The sequence below is a fragment of the Anolis carolinensis genome, chromosome 6 (genome assembly GCF_035594765.1).
Source record: "Anolis carolinensis isolate JA03-04 chromosome 6, rAnoCar3.1.pri, whole genome shotgun sequence".
Taxonomy (NCBI): Eukaryota; Metazoa; Chordata; class Lepidosauria; order Squamata; family Dactyloidae; genus Anolis; species Anolis carolinensis.
The window spans coordinates 103316358-103338952 of NC_085846.1; the positions used below are offsets into that span (position 1 = coordinate 103316358).

At 39.4% G+C, this 22595-nt stretch overlaps 1 protein-coding gene across 1 annotated transcript in view; it reads right to left on the reverse strand.

Annotated features, from left to right (window-relative positions):
* The window catches only part of pard3 (par-3 family cell polarity regulator), a gene marked incomplete in the record, with an annotated part of 618554 nt that overhangs the window by 120282 nt on the left and 475677 nt on the right, over positions 1 to 22595 (reverse strand). Inside the window, 2 exon segments of the mRNA XM_062984552.1 lie at positions 3942 to 4193; positions 18580 to 18681. Coding sequence (XP_062840622.1) covers positions 3942 to 4193; positions 18580 to 18681 — 354 coding nt within the window.

The window sequence follows — 22595 nt, forward strand, 5'->3', positions numbered from 1 at the left end:
TAACACCTCAAATTTAAGTGGTAAACATGAAATCTCCTTTAAAATCAGCATAAAAATACACATTTTAAAAGGGCTTCTTTGCAGTCTTCCCCTAAAATTCAGTTGTGTATCTGCTGTTGAAATCCAGTGATTTTAAGAGAGATAAGGTTGCAAAAATTGTCTTGGATGCTGCCAATTTTCAGAAAAGGGTTTAGACATCCCACCACATTATTATCATCAAGATATGTAACCTAGAAAAGAAGCTTGGGAGATTCAGCTGAAACTGTGTATAGAAGTTAATGGCTGGAGTAGATGGAAGAAATTCATTTGCCATCATAACTGAATCCTTTGTCTATACATGAACAAATTTCCATGAAGATCTATAAGAAGATGTAAAGCGAAACACTGTGGACAGCGAGGACTGACACAAAGTCAAGACTACCCAACCACCATCTCTGCAGTGAATCTTATGCAGTCTTCTATTGACCTAACAATCTATGTTTTCAGATTTAATGTAATGCATCTAAGACAAATCTTGGTTTCTTCTTCACACATAGGCACAGTAACTATCTTGAGAGCTACAAAAAGATTGTTCAACAATTGCATACTTGTAGTCTAGACAGATCTCTCTAATAGTTCTGTTCAGATGCAAACTTTCAAAACAACATTTGGTCCAAGTGTCAAATTCTTCTTGGCATTCCATCTAGGCTCCAGCACACTGTGCCAACACAATAACTGCATTATAAATTAAATTGTGCAAGATGCCCTACTGGGAATGAAGTGTTATTTGTTATTTTTGTGGCATCAAATGATAAGCAAAAAAGGCAGGGCAGTGCTGGGTCAGAGAGAAACAACAACAGCACAAAGTACTGCCAGGCAAGTTCTGCTTATGGGAATATTTAGAGTAATAATCCAACAGCTATTTGGAAGAAATGAGAAAGAAAAAAAAAATTTCCTTCTCAGACTAGATTGCATGCAAAACCAGATATTGAGCTGATTCACAAAACAACGAAGCTACTTTATTTGGAGAATAATGGTTAAAGTGTTGGACTGGGACAGGAAGTCAAGTTTCAACTCTCCACTGAGTCATGAAAGTCACCTTGGGCCAACCACTTTCCCTTAGAGCAGTGGTTCTCAATGTGGGGTCCCCAGATGTTTTTGGCCTACAACTCCCAGAAATCACAGTCAGTTCACCAGCTGTTGGGATTTCTCGCAGTTGAAGCCCAAAACATATGGGGATCCACAGGTTGAGAAGCACTGCCTTAGAGTAACTTACATCTTTAGTCTTAAAGTTGCCAGCAGATTTCCTCCCCCTTTCCTTTTTTACACTAAAACAGACTGACATGGTTATCTTTTTAACCTTTCCTCATTAAAAGAAACATAACTTACACACACACACACACACACACACACACACACATAATGCTGTCAAATCAGTGGTTCCCATTTTCTACTATACATGGAAGCAACTGTCTATGAAAATAGAGCATAAAGGCCTTTCTTAGCATGTCTATTCTTGTCCAGGATTAAGAATCAAATGGAATCAAACCACATTTTGAATCCTCCCATTGAGCACATCATCCCATTTTGGAAAAGAAGGGATTCATTAATTGTGACTCTAAAACTCTTCAGGTATTGTAGGCCTTCAAAACAAGATCTTCCTGAGACTAAGTCTTAAAAGTAGAGCTGATCTTCTTTTCTCATCTGATTTCACCTGAAAATGCTAGTGTGACGCATGGCAAATACAAATATTTGGTGGGAAATGGCTTCCAGGCATCCAAATCTGCCCATGTTTGTTTCAACTGGAGTTGCCAAGAATAGGACCTGGGGCTTGACATTCATCTATGGTCTTGCCTGTGAGTGCTCCTGTACACCAATGGTAGAGAACCTGTTATGATTGAGCCTCATGGCTCTGTTACTGACAGACGTGGGCGTAAGACTCCTCGAGAGTCAGATACTCTCGAGGAGCGAGAAAGAAAAAGACTGCGAGACATTTTTGCAGCACCGTCTGACGAAGAGTCTTTTGAGGGGTTTACGGAGAGAATGGAAGAGGGGCTGGTTACCTCGGAGGAGGATGAGATGGATTGGACTCGGGTAAGGGAGGAATTGGGTGCCACTGGTCATGATGGGATAGAAGATGAATGGGGACCTTCAGGATTAGACCCATGGCTTAGCTGGAGGGATGGGACGGGATCCACAGCTGGAGATGCTGTGGGGCGTAGTCAGAGGTGTTCCAGCTCTGATGAGGAAAGTGATGAGGAAACGCCCGGGTTAAGGAGGACAGCTGACAGTGATGAGGATTTGTAACTGGCATAAAATGGGGCTTGGGAGCAATTGCAAATTGCGTTGGGCAAGGTAATCTGGACGAACGCTTGGGATCTGTGTGGGACGCTTTCCTGAAGACTGGTGTGTTTTCCTGTGCTGAGACGTAAGTTGTTTTGGAATTCAGGGTCAGACGGCGGGAGGAATTGTGTGGGCATTTGTTTGTGCAAACCTGTGCTTACTCTTATTAGCTTGACCTTCCGTCGTCTTCTTGACGGACGCCATCTCCTGCTTTGAAAACTCGGATTGAACTGACCACGGCTTGTCTTCCCCCTTCTGGACTTGGAAACTACAAACGTCTACTTCTGGCTTTGAACCACGGAAAGGAACTGGGTCTACTCTTCTGCTACAATCCTTGGCTGATCTGTTCGTGTTGGAAATCCTGTCTGCTGTGTGTGTGTGGGAGCGACGCAAGTTCCTCTAAGCACAGTGTTGGCAGCAGAGAGGAATCTGCTGCCAATTAGTTGCATTCTTTTGTATCTTTTGTTCCTCGGCTTTTGTTTTGTTTACCCTCAGGCTGAAGCAAGCAGTTTGTTTTTACCCGGATTAAACTTCGGTTTAATCCAGTTTATCTTTTGTACGTTTTTTCCTTGTCCCTTTTTTGCTCCTAAAGGCTAAAATTGCCTGGCCCTTGTGTTTTACGGGCATTTTTGAGTTCTGTAATTAAATAAACTCTGTTATCTTGAACCTTGTGGCGTTCTGTCCTTGACAGAACCTGTGGTCTACAGATGTTGTGAGGCTCCAAGTCTCATCAGCCTCAGAAGGTATAGGAGAACGTAGTGAAAAATATCTGGTGGTTACAGGTTTTCAACTCTGAAATAAATCCACAATCTTTTTAGGCTCTGATGACATTATACTGCTTTATTCCACTCTCTTTTTTATTACGTTTTCACTGACACCTAAATCTTGTGCTTCCTTTCTTTTTGTTCTAAGTGCAATGCTACCACAAGACAATCTAAAAAAATCATAATCAGTTTGGAAAGCCTAAGAGGTATGGCTCATCAGTCATATCAGTCAGCCGCTCTGAGTCCCCTCGGGGAGAAGGGCGGGGTATAAATGCATGTAATAAATAAATAAATAAATATCCAAAACATCAAACTTTAAATGATTTCTTCCCTTCTCTTCTTTTATTTTAAGCATTAGTGTAAATTAAAGGGATGATCCTGGCCCATTGCTTGTGGTCAAGAAATAGCAAATGGAAGGATTCTGGACCTCCAAAGCCTTTCAGTTTTTCCTTCAGACACTCGCCCTGAAAACCAACAAAAGATTTCTCCTCCGATACGACAATTGTATGGCTACAACTGCTGATAATTGAACTTGCAGAGGGTGTTCCAAGTGTGACTTTAATCTGAATTACCCTAAACAGTGTAATTTGGGTCCAAAAGCATTTCCAAGAAGATGATGAATTGGGTTGGAATCATCTGAAAAGATTGCACTGCTCATTCCATTATGACGTGATTTGTGTGAATTCAATTTTTTTCTCTCTCTACAAAGGCTTTTAAAAAGCCATTAATAAAATGCAGTTCTGGCTTTACAGTTGATGAACAGTCACCTCACTTGCCTCCCCCACCACACAGAGTGAGGGAGAGACTACAAAACAGACACTGAAAGGAGAATATTGACTGAAGTCTGGTGCCTACCTGTCTGCAGGTGAAGACTTGGAATTGCGGGCTTTCTTTACTTGGGCATATAGTGCTTCGCCTGTTGGTCCTTCCCTTGGGCTCTGTGGTCGATTGTTCATTGTAGCACTATTTGTGGGGGAATGATATGAAGGAATCCCAGCATACAATGAATCAGCATCACACCCAAAAGTCCTGTTTAAATCATGGATCTCAGCGTAGTCTCGTTCCCGAGCTTGCCTCTCACGAAATTCTCGAGTCTTGGCTTGAATTCTGGAAATGAAAAGAAGGACTAAAAATAATGTACATTTGGAAAAAATAAGAGTGCAAACACATTTGGATTCATAGGTATATATTTTTATCCCTAAATGATAGACTGAAATACTTGAGATACGGGGGTGGGGGGCAATTCTGAAATACATTTCCTTATTGTGTAGAAATCCAGAAGGGACAAAATAAACCTCTCTTGTTTGTTAAATGAAGAGAAGTCCTCAATTATTCTGTTTTTATTTCGTGTCAAAAGTATTGCTTAAATAAACAAATATAAAACTGATAAAATAGAGAGAATACAAGCGGCTAAATAATTTTAGACCAAAAATGGGCAACAATGACGAGATTGTATGTAGTTTCAAACAGTTCTTCCTCTGTGCATGAGGCAGGGCATTGTGGGCAAGCATACAGAGGCTGAGTTGTTTGTTCTGCTCCACAGTCGAACAAGGTGGAGGATTCTTGGTAGTGTCATTTAGCCAGGTTGTCTTTTGATCTCCAAATACCACTTCTGAGTCCGTTTAGGAACTTCCAAGTTGCCCGTTCTTGGTTTGCACCTGGGAGAAGACCCTCGTGGGAGGCCATGCAGTTGGAATTGCCTGATTTTGTCACCCACAGGGATATTCTTGCTGTTGCTGGAGGAACATTTACAGGAGTTGTGGTTCTCATGAAACTTTCCCTTGATTTGAGTCTACTGGGAGGAGGCTGATAGCCATACAAGTGGGTGGCTTTCACTTATTCTGTTGAAATATTAACATAGACAATTGGTTCTTTCTCAGTGACATGCATTAGCATTTGCATGTGATTATTCTGATATTATAATGGGCCTGTTTGGACATTAGGCAATGAGAGTGGAGTCAGGATATGGAGTCAACACATATAGAAGATCATCTCCAAACTGGAAAATCTTAAAATTGGATTCTCCTGTTATTTGAGCAAAAGAAATCCCTTAGTTTGAATAGGGTTCTGGCTCAAATAGCCAGAAATTGCATGTTTACTATCAGGCAACATTTCCTGTCATCCGCTGTGGTTCACAAAGATATGAAAGCTTTTCAAAAGGGAAATTATGAATTACCATTCTTTGGATTATATAACTTTCACAATATAATGCTTTCATGTCACAGTAGCCTTTAACCATTAAAAGCATATGATAAAACTTTTATCATTTATCCAGTAAACCTTTGATCTTCATCTATTTGCAGATTGGTTTATGTTTTTTAGATATTTCCTTTATGGTTTCAGTAAACAAATCAAAAGTACAAAACCTGGCTTTGTTTAATCAATAGAAAAGTTTAAACTGTCTCACTGAAAAATAGATTTTTGCCCATTCATTTTTTTAGTATTAATTTTAATAATAATAAAGTAGCATCTCTACCTAATGCTGCCACAATTGTCCTTCCAACTGTGTAATGCCAATATATTAATGTGATTTCAATTATATTTGATACAGAAAATGATATGATTATTAGAAATACTGGAAATTCCACTTCTTTCTGCAATTGATTCTATTATTAGGTTTATATTTGAGATGTGCATGGTGATCCCAACCACTAAAGTGATGTGTGGGCATGGCATAGAATCATTGAGTTGGAAGAGTCCACATGCTCTGTGTCCTAGTCTCTAGAGAAGCAGAAAACAAGCCTGGTCCATCTCCAATATGACATCCATTCAAATATTCTTAAGCATGATTAGCATGTTCCCTCTCAATGTTCTCCTCGTCAAGGTAACATACCCAGCTACCTATGCTGCTCCTTGTAGGATTTGGCATTTACCATGTTAGTCACCATTTTCTGGACACATTCCAAATCGTCAATATTCTTCCTGAATTGTGGCACCCATTCAGGAAATTTTTCCAGGGAGCTTAATACAGAAATATAGGAAGCTCTGGATCAGACTTATTGCTTATTGTAATTCATGTCAACTCTCCAGGTTCTCAGAGGCCTTTTTCATCATGTTCTACAGTACCCACATCCCTTTCATCCAGAGTTGAGAATTTGCATCCATTAAGCAATTTTGAGTCATCCCTTTAAAAAAACAAACAAAAAGAAATAAGAACTACCCCCGCCTAATGCTACATAGAGGGTACTGAGGGAATTTGAGGGCAAAACATTTTTCCCCAGAAGTATAGTTGTCTGACCGCAGGTCCCCAAATTCATCTCAGGGGCCAATGTGTCCCACTGCCCAATAGCAGCTGCCTGTCTTTGCTTGTTTGCTAATGCCTATTACTTTGACTAAGAAAAAAAATGTGGACACATGTTGAGAATTTACTATCTACTGTCCCTTTGATTGTAGATAATTGCCACTTCCTTAAACATAAGAAAAAATAGTATGTTTAAGTGTTTTCAGCTACAACATTCTGGACTCCCGCAGAGCAAAAAAGGATTTGATGGGTTTGCTGGTTGAGTTCAACTCTGTTCCACTGCTCATTTGTTTTTACTGTGATAAAAACACTTAATTCAGGGATAGAAATAATACAATCCTCAAGATGTGGTTGAAAAGTAATTTCCAGCATGCTGGGTAGGGCTTCGGTGAGTTGCAGTCCTTTAAAATCCACAGAATTGCCACCCTCTTTTTGTACCAATCTGCCTTGTTACGCTAGCAGACTAGCTGGCCAGAAGCTAAATCTATCACTATCACTCACCTCAGCAGAAGAGCGCATTGGGTTCTAGCTGGTCACTCCTTCACAGAGTCTGGGGAAGAATCTGTATGCTGACCATGGCAAGTCTTTCAGCAAGTATATTGTTTACATTTCCAGGGATTCCTTCTTCTAGCCCAGAATTTTATTGTTTTATGTACTAGTAGAATTTAATTTTCCAGCTAATTGGTTGTAGTGTGCTTTGCCCGAAGGTTACTAAAAGAGCCAATATGAAAACAGAAGACCAGCTGTGGAGATAGTATGAAAACTGCCTTGGAAAGTTCTTTCGGTAGAATGAAGCTATGGAGGGATACTCACAAGCCTGATCTGGGAGGGCATCCAGGCACGTGTGGATATTCCAGTGAGGAACTGAGCTTGCATATGCCTCTTCAATAAATAATTTAGCAAAGGTTGCTTTGGGTAAAATGGTCAATGGGTTGCTAATGAATTCCAGCAGGAAACTGTTTCCAACCAACCCCTACCTAACATGTAGAGGTTGCAAGTTAGCTGTGATTCCCTTACTAAAGCAGTGGCCTGCTGTATCCATGTCTTTATATTGTAATTTTGAGTAACCAATAATAGCACAATCATATTAGCCATTTTGAGTCAGGGAGAGGTCACCGCCCATTGGTTCAGCATACTGCTTGTGTGGAGAAAGCTTCAATTTCATTCCAAGTTCTAGTTAAAGCAATGGAAATAGCACAATTTGGAAACACCACTATTTTAGACTCTGGAAAGCCATTCAATCAAAAAAGATAATACTGTGCTAGATTTCACAGATAACCGCCAACTTTTAAAAAGATGGCACTAGAGGTTCATATAAAATGTGGCTTCCTGATCTGCTGCTCAAAGTAGTTCAGTAAACTTCCAGGAACTCAAAGGTTGACTACAACTGAATCTGATAAGTAGGCAGAATTCAACTATACAAAATGAATTGCTGCCCCTCTGCTCCATCAACTCTTACTAAATCCAACTGTCGTTTATCACCCTGGTTTTCATTTTGACCCTTTTCCTTCTGCACTCCTGTCAAATTCACTGGGATTACTCTGCAAAGTGCAGTCAGCTAGGCACAATTGTACTTACTAAGTGTAACTATAACATAGCAAGACATGGCTTGTTAAGGATGGCAGGTCAAGAGAAAATGCTATTTCGCAAACATCAGTGGAGATGCATAAGAACAGAGGAATCTGACTTTTTAAAAAGTAGGCATAAGAAAATTACTCAGTAGTCTTGGGCCCAAATGAGTTTGTAATGATTTGTAATACTTGGTGGTCCATTTTATATAATATCTGAAAACAGAATGGGGAGGAGGGAGCCACAAAGCCGGGTGAAATGGATTAAGGGAGCCAGATTTTATCAGTTCCTAGGGAGGAAGGGGTTTAGTCTGCAATATACCTGAGGCAAGGATCTGCCACATCTTTTCTCCCTCCCCAGCAGAAGCAGCATCTGTCCATTTCTTTTTGGAAAGTTTCCTAGCCACCTCCTCCAAAGAGGGCCCTGCTGGGAACTCATTTTCCCAACAGCACTTGCATAGGGCAGGCATTGAAAGTCTCTGAGCATGATGGGAGTTGAAGTTTCTCTCTCTCAGTTTCTCAGCCAATAAAAATCCTGGTTGTGTCCATGCAGTGATTGGCTGAGAATGGACACAACCGGTGACTACAATTCCCAGAACCCTCTCTTGCCGCTTGTCTTATTTTTAAAAAATGTTATAGTTAAAACTTAAAATAATTCTAAAAATCAGTAGATTGGTGAATTATTTTGAAACTTGGCAGGCCTGCAGTTGTAAATGGGGTCTAAAACTGAGGTAGGTTTCATACAGATAGGCCTTAAAATGACTAAGGACTGAGTATTTAAAGTTTTCCATTGTAGCAAATGGGCCGAATCTTTGCTGAATGAAAACGGCAACACCCCATCCCATTGTAGTAACTTCCCGGTAAACAGAATGAGGGGACAGCCAACAATGGACCCCAAAATTGCATGCCTTTTGGCTGAATTGCACATCTCTGTCATCCAGTTTGAATCAAATTCAGCTTCTTTGAATCCCACATATTTTTTCCTAGTTTTATATGAAGTTGCAATGAAGTTTTATTCCACAATCTCAAGTGAATTTTCCAATGCAAGCCTTATTTTGCAATTAGTTCTCATTTATGCTTTTATTTAGGCAATCTACTAAATGTGTGCAACTTTCAACCTTGACTAAAATATATTTCAGTGTGATTTTATTTTTCAATTATGCATGTGTTTGCCACTGATGTTTAAAGCAAGCATTTTATTTCTTAGAAACATCATTTGATAAGGGCAACAACATTATTTTCACCAAGACTATAGATTTGAATGATTTTCTACCATTCCTAATAAACCACTGCAAAAGCAGTATCGTTCCAGGATTTTAAAATAGTAACCTTTCCAGTCCTAGCTCAAGATATGGAGGAAAATACATGTAATGTTGTCTCTCCCTGAAGAAAATATGTTCTTACTTTAATGTGGGGGACGTGGAAGAAATACACAAATTAATTCACTATTAACTAAATTGCCATGTTGCAGGCAGTGGAATAATAATTTGGAATAAATCTGAAACTCTACATCACTTCATGCTGTAAGTTATATCATTCTGAATGTCTGATGATCATTGGAAGGCAAAAGATATGACAGAGAAGTCCACTAATAACACAACATCTTTGCTTTTCCATGAACAATACATTAGATAATCCATTCATAAAAATGTATTAAGTGTGATTTGAACAGCCATTCTATTTTCAATTGTATTCAGAAAATGACAATTAAAAATACCATTTGGCAAAACACCAATGTGTATTTATAGTCAATAGGATTAACTTCGAAGTCTCTTTGCCTAGCCTACAAAAGCCATGAAAATATTTTGCTCAGAAAAACCAAAGCATGGCTCCCCCAATAAAAATATTATGGCCACCTTGGGAATTCTGGAAATACACCAGGAGGGCATCCTACTGTTGAAAGCCTGACTCCATCTGATATTTTAATAGCTCCAGATGGCCTTTGCTGGAAGACAACACTCCCACTATTCTTTTATCATGACCTCTTAGGTCACACATTATCTGAAAGGATGGTGCTGTCTTCCTTTCAAGAGTGGGTTAGTGTGCCATTCAGCTTTAGCTCTTATTTGACCAAACTTCCAATGTTGAAATGAACAGTTTTACCCATCAACACTTTATGTAGAATTGGAAGAAAGAAATTTCATTCCCTACTCCATTATTGTCTATTTTAAAGTAAATGAAAATATCATCTGATGCATTTTTCTATCAGACAGTTTCCTTAGCACATACTGTAGGGCTATGATCTTTTTCATATAGAATGTGTAAAGAACTTGGAAAGTAAAAAAAAATCTAAGCTCACAAAGGTATGTGCGCCATGTAAGATTCATTGCTCCAAAATAATGAATACTCACATTTTAATGAATTATTTATTCTTTGCTATTGTCACAAATAAAGCACTCTGGATTTGCATAGGGAAAAATATTAAACAAACTAATGCTCTAAATAAAGTAATAAGGTTAATTTCCTTCCTGCTGTCACTAAATTCATGTTAGCAGCCTCTCTTCAGCTTGACATCAATTAATGATTTTAATTCCACACTCTTGTCACTGTGCTCACTACCCTTTCTTCTAATTAAAATGGATGATGCATGATGAAGGGAAACACAAGACTTCTGTTCTTGTTGTAACATTTCTATTCATTAGTATACTTTTTACAGCAAAAGGCTTGTAGTTTTAATGGCACTAAAGGAAGATGAAGAAAGGCTGTATTATCTCTAAGAGGCATAGGCTCTTGTACCCCTAGGGAGAACAGACAATATGGAGAATTACCCTCATGCAATGACCACATCCCCAAGGACAAGATATCAATAGGTTATTTTAATTAGTATGTCTTATCTATTTATAACGGTGTGCATGCACATCTATGTTCAAATGCATTTATATTTAAATGTGCAAAAACCTAAAACACCACCCCACTTGCCTTCCAGTTCTGTATTCTATAATCATAACTTTATTTTATATCCCGCCTTCATCTCCCTGAAGGGACTTGGGGCACCTTACATAGGAAAAAGCCTGATCCAACAAAAATTAAAACCAATTATGACACTTCCTAATTTAACCTGAAACCTACTACTAGCACCAACAGGTAGGATTGTCCCAGAATTTTGCCCTGAAAAGACACACACTTTGTATCTGCCCTCCACCTCATCTTTTCCAATTTGCATTAAATCTGAAAGTCATGTTTCCCCCATACCTTATAATTTTCTTTTTAAATTTACATAGGTGAGCAAGTGCCACTTTTACTTGAAAGAAAAGTCAACTGTGCCGTGTAGGCATGCACAGAACTGGAAGCTTCAGTAAGTAATTTGTCAGTAGTGTTAGCTTCAAGCAGCAGCCCTGAAATTTATTACTCTTAAAATCTCACTCAACATTTCTTGTCTTAGCAAGGGAGGAACTTTTCTTATAGCACTTTTCAGTTTAGAGTCAAGTGAGTGTCTTAAATGTCATGCTTCAAATAAAGTCTGGATGCCATATTTATAGTGGAAGAATCTGTATGTAGAAAGTGAACAGGACATCTTCTCTCAGGTCATTATTTTCAACCATGAGCTATACAGATATTCCACTGAGAAGAGTTTTGGGATTTTTTTTGGTACATGGTGCAGTAATGTAAGGACATTGAAAAGATCCACAAACTAGTGGGGGGAGCTCCCCCTTCTGGTTTGTCAGTTGTGGTGGACAACTTCCATTTCCATTTTACTACTTGTGCCCAAAGACTAAATTTGAAAAAACATCAATATAATTGCTTCGATGAACAGGGTGAGACGGCAGTCATATTGTGAAAATAACTGCTTTGGGAATGGGAAGTGGATGTTTTAAAGTGCATACTTACCATTTTTAACTTCTACAGATAATGCCTGGAGCTGTAAATATAGTTAGTTACCCACAGAACTGACCACAGTCCTTACAAAGTTTAGCAATCCCTGGAGGTAATGCCATAAGCAGAGATTATAAATGTTTGAAACATAAGCTCCTGCAACTCTCAAATCTCATCTTTAGGGTTTTTCCAGAAAATCAATTTTGTAGTGCAATAAATGTTTAGTGGTTGCCCATTTATTGCATGGGATCAAGACATTTTCCCTTAAGGAAGCAATTCTGTTTCTGTAATGTCACAATTTTGTAGCATTCAAACCACAATATATTGCTACCTGGAGGATGTGGTTTCTTTCCTCTGTTAGCAGGGACCAAAGCAGAGTACTGTCTTGAGTATGATTCATGTATGTCATGAGCACTCATTGTATATTGTACATATTGTGATAAGGGCCTCAATACACTTCTTAGTTCCACTTAGTTGGCTTACTGAATCAACTTGGTTAATCAACACGGTCAGTTAAATTCCACTAATACAGTTGGCCTATTCTCATTGGAAACTTATCAATTGGGTTTAACCCAAGGAAAACAAAATGTCTCCTTCATGCTTATTTCGTGTTATGATCTAATTATTATGAAATTCAATCTTCAAGAAAGTATCACTTGTGGAAACAGATTTTGATTTGAGATTGCATTAGAATTCTGAAGATGAAGCTAATGTGGGACTAGAAAGATTCCTTAATGCCCATGTCTTGTATCTATCACAGTTAAAGAATTTGGAGGTAACCTTTCAATATGAGTATATTATCTGTAATGTGTTACTCAGTGTTGTCACCAAAGGGATGAACCATGTGACAACATGGTTTTATAGACAAAGACTGTCTATAAAAATATTGTGCAGTTTTTCAGCAGCAATGTCAATATTATTTATACACAGAGAGACACACCCCCCTGCAGATAGATACAATGACAAAACATTTTTTCATAAAACTATCTTAAATGTGCTATACCAATAAATCTACAAGGCTAAAATTCTATGCTAATTTACCTTTTGAAGCTTCTGGAGCTCATGCACTCCGATCAGAGCTGTCATTACCCAGTTCCAATGATGCTTCAAATCACATGGTTTCATTTATCTGCATATGCTATAAACACATGCACTGTAGTTTTTGCTTCGGATGCTTTTTCATAGTTGTTGATTTTGACACATTTTCTGGCTACAATGTTGCTGTATGATCTGATACAGGAGGAGGTCAATGGATGACACCATGAGTTACTGCACTGGGTGACACCAACCCTAGTAAGTTCTGGTGTTACTTTTTGGTTATTGAAAGCTTAACAGCATTATTGTTAAATTAATGTAATGATGAATTATGCCATGGAGGGTATAATAAGGACTTCTGGGGGGCATGATTTAGTTCAGTGGTACTCAACCTGTGGGTCCCCAGGTGTTTTGACCTACAACTCCCAGAAATCCCAGCCAGTTTACCAGCTGTTGAGATTTCTAGAGTTGAAGGCCAAAACATTTGGGGACCCACAGGTTGAGAACCACTGATTTAGTGTAACCTTGCTCATTCCTCCTATTTTCAAATATAATTTTGTGAATGGATAAATAAATACTTTTTTCATAGTAATAATCTATTATTTTCCACTTTCCGGTAGTCACTCATATAGGTATTTATATACTTGGGCATTCTAAAAATTCTCTTTTCTAGAAATTCTGCTTTGAGGGTTCTTCAGATACATCAAGAATAGTGCTCTTTTTATATGAAATTATGTTCACAAGAAGGCTGTGACAATGTATAAAACGGCAGTTTTTATTCAATTCAGTTCATTGAATGGAAAATTAAGCTACATTAATTTGCTTGTCTTCTAATCAATATGGACCAAATACTTGCAAGACTTCAAGCAAAATACAATGAAATCAAAATACTATTAAAATTATAGAGTCAAGGAAAAATAATTTTATATAATTGAGGTCTTGATTGATTTCTTAATGGAACATCCACTTATTCTTTGACCCCTGTGGTTTTTTTGTTGCATTTCTTCTACACACAGTAAATTCATTACACCCACCCTGACTCCCCTGTGCATTTCATCATTCAAGGTATAGTGATTCAAAGAAAAAATAAAAATGAGATTAAGTTACCTGCACAATTTAGTGCAAATAGGAAAGAGAAATAGACACTTTTCAAAGAACAGCTTTTATTGGATCATCTGATTTTTCAGGAATTTGCCACAGTTACTCTTTTGAACTGTGGTGCCCAGAACTGGACACAATATTCCAGGTGAAGTCTAACCAAAGCCAAATAGAGAGGGACCATGACTTCCCTCGATCTAGACACTATACTCCTGATGCAGCCCAAAATCCCATTGGCTTTTTTAGCTGCTGCATCACACTGTTGGCTCATGTTCAACTTGTTGTCCACGAAGACTCCAATATATTTTTCACCTGTAACTCTGTTGTTGAGCCAGGCACCACCCATTCTGTATTTTTGTATTCATTTTTTCTGCCTAAGTGTAGTATCTTATATTTGTCCTTGTTGAAATTAATTGTGTTCATTTTGGCCCATCTCTCTAACCTATTAAGGTCATTTTGAATTCTGATCCTGTCCTCTGGAATATTAGCTATGCCTCCTAATTTGGAGTGATCTGCAAACTTGATAAGCATGCCTTCTAAACCTTCATCTAAGTCACTAATAAAGACATTGAACAGTCCTGGGCCCAGGACCAAACCCTGTGGCAATCCACTAGTCACTTCTTTCCAAGATGAAGAGGAACCATTGGTGAGCACCATTTGGGTTCAGTTACTTAACTAATTACGAGTCTGCCTAAGAGTAACATTACCTAGCCCACAATTAACCAGTTTACTTGTAAGAATGTGATGGGGGATTTTTTTTGGAAAGCCATTTCCATGGTAATGTTAAAATGGAAATTAATTTTCTCTAGAACCCACTCTTATATGTTATATCATAATTCCAGCACAAAGACATTAGTCACCAACAACAGCCATGAAGAAGGCAATTAAATAATCTCCTATGTCTAGCACAATGGTGTAATCGTAACAATATACTTAAATGCAAAGAAGCAGATTTCCAACTAACCTGCATAAATAAAGATCTCTTATCAGTAAACATAAACTAAAAATAACTATGTATAATTGATATTTTGCTTGAATACACACCTGCTTACAAAGCAGGAACCAAAGAGAAAGAGTGAAAAAAATAGATTGTCCAAAATGAAGCCATTTTTTGTTAAGTGGCTCACAGTGAACTGAACATGTTTCCAGAGTTTGGAAGTTGCAATCAGACAGTCTGCAGGCAATTAAAAACTGTCTCAAGTTGGGTTGGGTAATTAAGAGAACAATCTCAACTCCAGATTTATTAGATAGAGTGAGTCAGTGGCAATCAGGTCTTGCTCAGCCTGGTAGAGGAGAAAGCTCTGTGGATATAGGCTGCTGATAGCACTATTTCCACTGTCAATTGTTGGAGGCAAATTTGCTTCTCTAAGGGTGTGTCTACACTGTTTAATTAATGCAGTTTCACATCAAATTATCCTCCATGACTCAATGCCATGGGATCCAGGTACAGTAGCGTCTCACTTATCCAACACTCGCTTATCCAACATTCTGGATTATCCAATGCATTTTTATAGTCAATGTTTTCAATACATAGTGATATTTTGGTGCCAAGTTCGTAAATACAGTAATTTCTACATAGCATTACTGTGTATTGAACTACTTTTTCTGTCAAATTTGTGGTATAACATGATGTTTTGGTCCTTAATTTGTAAAAGCATAACCTAATTTGATGTTTAATAGGCTTTTCCTTAATCCCTCCTTATTATCCAACATATTCGCTTATCCAACATTCTGCCGACCCATTTATGTTGGATAAGTGAGACTCTACTGTAGTTGTAGTTTTACAGCAGTGGTTCTCAACCTGTGGGTCCCTAGACATTTTGCCTTTCAACTCCCAGAAAACCTAACAGCTAGTAAACTGGCTGGGATTTCTGGGAGTTGTAGGTCAAAACACCTGGGGACCCACCAGTTGAGAACCAGTATTTTACAGGATCTTTAAGTTTTCTCTGCCAAAGTGTGCTAGTGCCTCACCAAACTACAAATCCCAGGATTTTGGAGCATTGAGCCATGCAGTTAAAGTGGTGTCAAACTGGATAAATCTATAGTGTAGATGGAGCCTAAAACAATGCAGAATTAAAGATAATTTCTTCTCCTTTGAAACAAAGCAGGTCTAGGAACCAGGAATAATTGTCCCTATGACATTTTACCCTAGCTAGCATTTAATTTAAAGGCTTAGTTAGAAAATGGAGAATCCTTCCTCTATTTATTTCCCCTGCCATCACAAAGGATTATTCTTTTCCTCAATATTGAGAATCCAGAAATTACATGCAAATTACATATGTTTGCAAAACCGCATAAGCTCATCAGAAGAAATGTGTTCAGCTGCAGCTCCCTGTCAAGGCTATTAATCCAGGTTTGTGAAACACAAACTCAGTGGTTGCAAAGCATTCACTGGAGTTGAGGCATTTCAGGCAAGCCTGCATGCTATATTGCTAACATGATAAACACAGTTATCCTTCGATAACATCAGTGCAAACATACTGCTATCATCACATATTAAAAAGATAAACCATATGATAGATTATTGTGCCTCTTACCATAGCATGTCACTTAATCATGGGGATAAAGGGTAGCCATTTGTACCAGGAATTAGGTACTGACTGAGCTCTCTTTCATGTTCTTACTGATGAACTTTTAACTCATGATATGATTCTACACTTTCTGTTGAGAAATATATTCTGTTTTCTCTTTAAACTATATACACTAGAATACGGGGTGAAGGTAAGAAAGCCCAATTGTATCAGCATTTATGAGCTAGCATGCGCTTCAATTTCAGCCTATGTCTCGTATTTACTTCCATTCCTCCTTTGAGAAATAAAATACAGAGAACTATGAACACATCAAGGAACTGCGTAGTCACTTGCCTCACATCTGTAACATTCAAAGCTGCACAACTGCTAAAGGTGGAAGGGATGCATGGCCCACTTATGTCCCTCATCTATTTTTGCAGGCTCTGAAGTACCACAAAACATCCCGTGCCTCGATTTAAAAAATTCTGTTCATTAAAAACAAAACAAACCACTATTTTTAAAACCTTACAAGAGCAATTGTACTCAACTAACTATGGGGGGGGGGGTTTGCTTTGATGCCCTTTTTATGAACTTTTTAAAAGAAGAATAGAACTTACAATCACTTTTGGATCATGAGCATTTCTGTGTGTGTAAAAAAACAAAACAAAAAACCAACTGTTTTGGTGAGCTGGAGCTTGCAGCACACATTGGAGGGGTCAAAACTGGTACCTGGAGATACTGAAGTTGCCCTGTCTTAACTGGGAAAGAAAAGGTAGAGAGGCTTGACGTATTTTTTTTTCTGGCAGTCTACCTATGGATCAATAATTACCAAGATTACTTTAGGATTGTATCCTCAGAGATGCTGCCTTCACTACTGAGAGCAAGTAATGCCCTACCATGCATGTACTTATGTTCTTTTCCTATATATGTTTCTTTTTGGATCTGAGCCTAAGAAATCACTTTATGTTGGAACTGGAACAATTTTTTAAAAGGCTGGCTAACATCCAGCATAAAATACTTAAGAGTTTGTTAATAGAAACCAATACCAAAATGTGTGGACATCCATAGTCCCACTTATAAAAATACACATGAACATATTTGTATTTCAAGATAATTTAGGGACCCATTTTTTTTTAAAAGAAAAGAATCAAGTTGCAGTTTGCCATGTAATTAAACTTACAAATCTAAGCTGGTAATGCTTCATTAATGTCAATAGCACAGCACAGTGCAATTAGTCAGTGCCCTAATTTTTATTAATATTTTTTAGAATTATAAATAACCATCATTGTTAGTGTTCAGTTTCACAATAATGAAGTAAAATGTTGTGGGCGTGATGGCAGTACTTTACAACTTACTGATATGCCATAAAGCTAATAATGCTAATTGGTTCAATGTGGCTTGGTAGTGTGCTGGAGGTGACAGACTGTGACAGCAGCCCTATGTTCAAGCATGGAACATTTGTAGGAATTAAGTTCATCTTAATTTGGGTGCATGATAAAAACCACACACCATGCTTCAAGAATCAGTTACATAAAAGGAAAGCCTCAATGTATACACTCAGTGTGCTTAGCAAATGTAAGGCGATCGATTGAAGAAGAAGACACACAACTCACATCCGCAACCTCATCATGTGTGTGCAGCTACAACAAGCTATAGAGAATAGGAAAACACATGCTAGGGAAAAGGTTAGTGGGCAGAGAACACTGAACTCATCATAACCCTGAAAGATGCCATCTTAGTTTGAAAAACTAAGACCAGCATTATTGGAACTGGACAAACTATCAAAATATAAAATTTGGAAGATATACCTGAGCAAGAAGTACTTAATGCTTTGGTTTTAAATAACCCACTATTAAATCTACACAACACTACATGACAACAGGATAAGGTTGATCTCCATTAAAATTTATTTCCAGTGCTCAAGTTTTAAATTCAATTTATGACACAGTATAAAATCAGTTTGCAACAAAAGTATATATGCAAGGTTTTCAGAAAAATATATACAATTCATTCCAATTTCATATAAATATTAATGTTTTGAAAGTGTCTAGAAAAGCAATGCTAACACGGCTATATACACTGTATTACTCCACTTGTCCCTGTAAAGCGGAGAGGAGGAACCAAAATAATCTCACTAAAAAGGAACTCCAACTGAAAGTTCTGTAACTAAAAATACCCACGTTGAAAAATATGCTCTAGCAAGATTTAAACAAAAGACTCAAGTCTACCTCTCCTGTTCTTGCTTCATTCGTAGTTTGTCCTCTTCGCCAGTAACAGCTTCCTGCACTTTGATTTTCTCACTCTTGTCATCTTTTCGATGTTTGCCAAACCTGTTAATAACAAAATAAGAAATCTAACTTGTCAAAGCAAAGAATAATTGTATTTGTTTGGACATACTGCATATGAAACTGTGTGCTCATTATAAGATGACACTCAAGCATAGGGCATGTGGGTGGAGTGACAAGCCAAATATAAAATGAATTGTCTCTAAAATTGTCAAATTTAAATAATCAGATTACTACACTTATATTAATAGCTAATGACTTTGTTACAATTCTTATTATTTCATTGCATATAAATGCAACAGTATCTGGAAATTAAATCTTGCACTTAGAAAGTCTGAGGGATATAGGACCTCACTATACATTCAGGAGAATCCTAGATAATTCTACTCGATTTCTGGAAGCATCAATTTAGGATATACTATCCATGTTTTTGTTTTATCACATTTGTTTTTGTTTTGTTTTAGGTGTCATATGGAATACTACTGACTTCTTATTCTTAATTCAATTCCCCATTGCATCCCAGTCTATGCAGTGGAAAAAAATATAAGAGATATCTTGAAACATGATCACCAAAGTCTCATATAGTCCAAGTTCCTATATATTGCTTTGTCAGAGTCCACAAACAGAAAACAGGTTATTCTTGCATTCACCATTGCATTCAAAATAGAAAAGCCAGGACTCAGTTGGGAAAAGAATATGCAGAGGACAAACTTATTTGGATGGATGGTGTTCCGTCCCCCAGGACGATGGTTTGCCTTACCTATTGGTCGTTTGTTTGTTTTCCCTCCTTTGCATTTTGTTTCAGCCTCTGGCTGCAAAAGCCTAGGAAAAATGGCTTGGAATCTGCAAGAGCTGGCTGCAGTTTTCTTTGCAGTGATTGGTCAAAGAATGCAACATCTTAGGACCGCCCTTTTTACCAGGGTCTAGTCTCCATTTTGGAGCTTCATTTTGGCTATAGTCTTCCAACGTGCTGCAGCTGTGCAAAGCTAACTGGGACAAATCATCCTCAAAACCAGGCCAATCTAAGCCTATCCAAATTAGATAAGTATTGAATTATATTGATCTGGAATAGGAAATCTAGTTAGAGGAGCAGAGTTATTCCATCGCTTCTAGAACTAATCTTTGCTGTAAAGATAGGGAAGGAAAGAGTTTCTCCTTCTAATATAGGCAGCGTGATTAGGGTATAGTGGTTTTATAATCACCTTTGCCTTCTGGAACCAGGGATAATTCTGCAACTAAAACCTATGGAAATTTGTTTCATTTTCTGCAACTTTAAGATCTGTGCCAGGTTTACAACCTTGTATGAATAAACATCCTTTTTTGAAGTTATCCAGACTCAGTCGTTCAATATCTATAGGACAGCTTATAGGGATTTGCAGTTCGCCCGGATAAAGGACAGCACGTTTCAGTTTTATAGCTTTTTATTGTCCGGCGGACGGCACAGTTTTGAGGTCGATCAGCGGTTTTTCCGCTTCAGCTAGCTTGCACGGCTTTATAGTTTTTTATAGTTTAGGAAGTTTTAGTATAGGCTGCGGCTTTTCCGCCTGAGCTCAGTCTGCATACCTAAAGACTCTACCAGCGTCTCAGGTAGTGGAGCCCGCTCTCAGACCTGAAGGAGTCAAATAGTGGGGCTCTATTTCCTTGCTATTTGGCTCGCGTGTGCGCACGTAGCCCAGTGGCTTTCTGGGTTTGCACAGGCTGTGCAGTTCCCAGCAACGTCCAGGGCTCCCTCGGCGGTAGACCTCGAGCCGCGGAGCACCAGCGACAGTTCTTTGGCTGGCTCTGAGGCGTGGAGCCCACCAGAACCAGGCTAGAACCTGGACAGGCCTGGCAACGCTGCTGCGAGTTCGGCCGGAGCACTCAACCGGCTTTGACAGCCTCTTCATCAGGAGTTCGGCCGGAGCACTCGGCCGGCTTTGACCTGCCTCATGGTCCGGCGGTGGTGACCTGCCTCATCGTCCTGCGGTGGTGACCTGCCTCATTGACCTGTGGCGGTGACCTGCCTCATCGTCCTGCGGTGGTGACCTGCCTCATCGTCCTGCGGTGGTGACCTGCCTCATCGTCCTGCGGTGGTGACCTGCCTCATCGTCCTGCGGTGGTGACCTGCCTCATCGTCCTGCGGTGGTGACCTGCTTCATCGACCTGCGGTGGTGACCTCCCTTCACAGCGGGGAGGAGGCGTCTCTTCTCTCCTCCTTTCCAAAGCCAGCCTCGGTGCTCCTTCGGCGGCAGGCCTCGAGCCGCAGAGCACGAGGTGCTTGAAAATTTGGCGAAGTCGCCATTTTGGCAGTTTACGTCACTCGGGCAAGGGAGGTAACAAGTGGCAAGTTGCTGTCAGTTGGCATTTTGCAACTTGCCCACCAAAATCTGGCGCCAAAGGTCACAATCTTTGTAAAGTATAGTTACTTAGTGATATATATTGCTATGGTTAAGTGTTGTGCATTGTATTATATATTGAATTTGCTTTTATTGTAAATTTACTTGCAGGTATATTGCATTTGCCTTTGTTGTAAATTTACTTGCTATTAAGAATACATAATGTCTATGCAATTTCAAGATGATACAGATGGTATACCTCCTTCTGAGGCTGAAAGTAGGAATGAAAGGCCCCAAAGGATAAAGCACCCTTCAGCCAAAATGCTAGCCCATCTAATAGACGAAAAGGAGCTCCTCCATGTGAGGTTAGGTTCGGCATGGGAGCGAATTGTAACATTGATGGTCAGAATTGAGAGCTTGGGTATTACAAGGGTGCCATCCATATTACAGACAGACCTTGAAGAGACCTTCGGTCTCTGGAGGGGTTTGGTGTCTAAGATAGTCCAGGTCCTCGAGCGCATTAACGCCAAGGATTCAGAGTTAGAAATAGTGAGTGTCTTAGCTGACACTAATGAGAAAGAAAATAAGGTGAGGGCAATTCTAGATGCCTTGGAATTTAGTTCTCCACCTGTTAATCTAAGGTCTGAGCCAAAAGGAAATCAGTCTTCCTTATGCAGCCATGAGACCAATCTTTTAAAATCACCTGCTGTGGCACTTAGTCTTAAGTCTAACCGCTCTAGCCAGGTATCTAAACTAAGGGAGTGTGCATCATCTAAACATAGCCACTCTAGCAAGTCTTCTGCTGCTGGGAGTGCCATCTCTTCCCTAGCTGCCTTGCACATTAAGGAGGCTGCACGTCTGGAGCTAAAGAGCAAGGTAGCGGGGGCGGAGGCTGATGCTAAGGCAGCTGATCTCACCCTTCCCTTTAAAGAAGAAGAGCAACGACTGCAAATAGAACAGGCCCGTAGACAAAGCGAAATGCAAATAGAACAGGCCCGTAGACAAAGCGAAATGCAAATGGAACAGGCCCAAAGACAAAGCGAAATGCAAATAGAACAGGCTCGTATAGAGATGCTTAGAATAAAGATGGATGCCGCAGCCAAAAGGGTAAGGGCTGAGACTTTGGCCAAGGCCCTAATTGAGCCACTCACAGAAGAAAATGTAAGCCAGTTACCAATACAGGATCCTTCTGCCAAAGTGTTTGCGCACCTTGGCAGCATGAACAGCCAGTTTTCGGATGAGGAACAGGAAGACTTCTCTCCTTACCCAGAGCAGGGCCCCAAAGTCACGTTTGAATTTCCTGCAGAGCAGAGCGTCATAGCGGGGAGCTCACCCTTGCTCGAGCTACCTGTGCCTCCTGCTAAAACCCTAGGTCAGTCAATCAGGGCCCCAAGGCCGAGCGCTAGTTGGCCCCTACAGACAGCTGCACAGGGAACCATCGATTCGTCAGTGGTCGATGTCATCCCTCCAAGAGGCCAAAGGTTGACGCAAGGTACACGGTGGGAGTCCACTCCACAACAGCAAACTCCTCAATTGTTCCCTTCGACGCCAGAGTCCCAGCTTGTCTCCATCATCAGAAGCCCCAGAAGAGATCTTAAGGACAAGGGTGTCGAAAAGTTTTCGGACAAGCCTGAGGAATTTCTT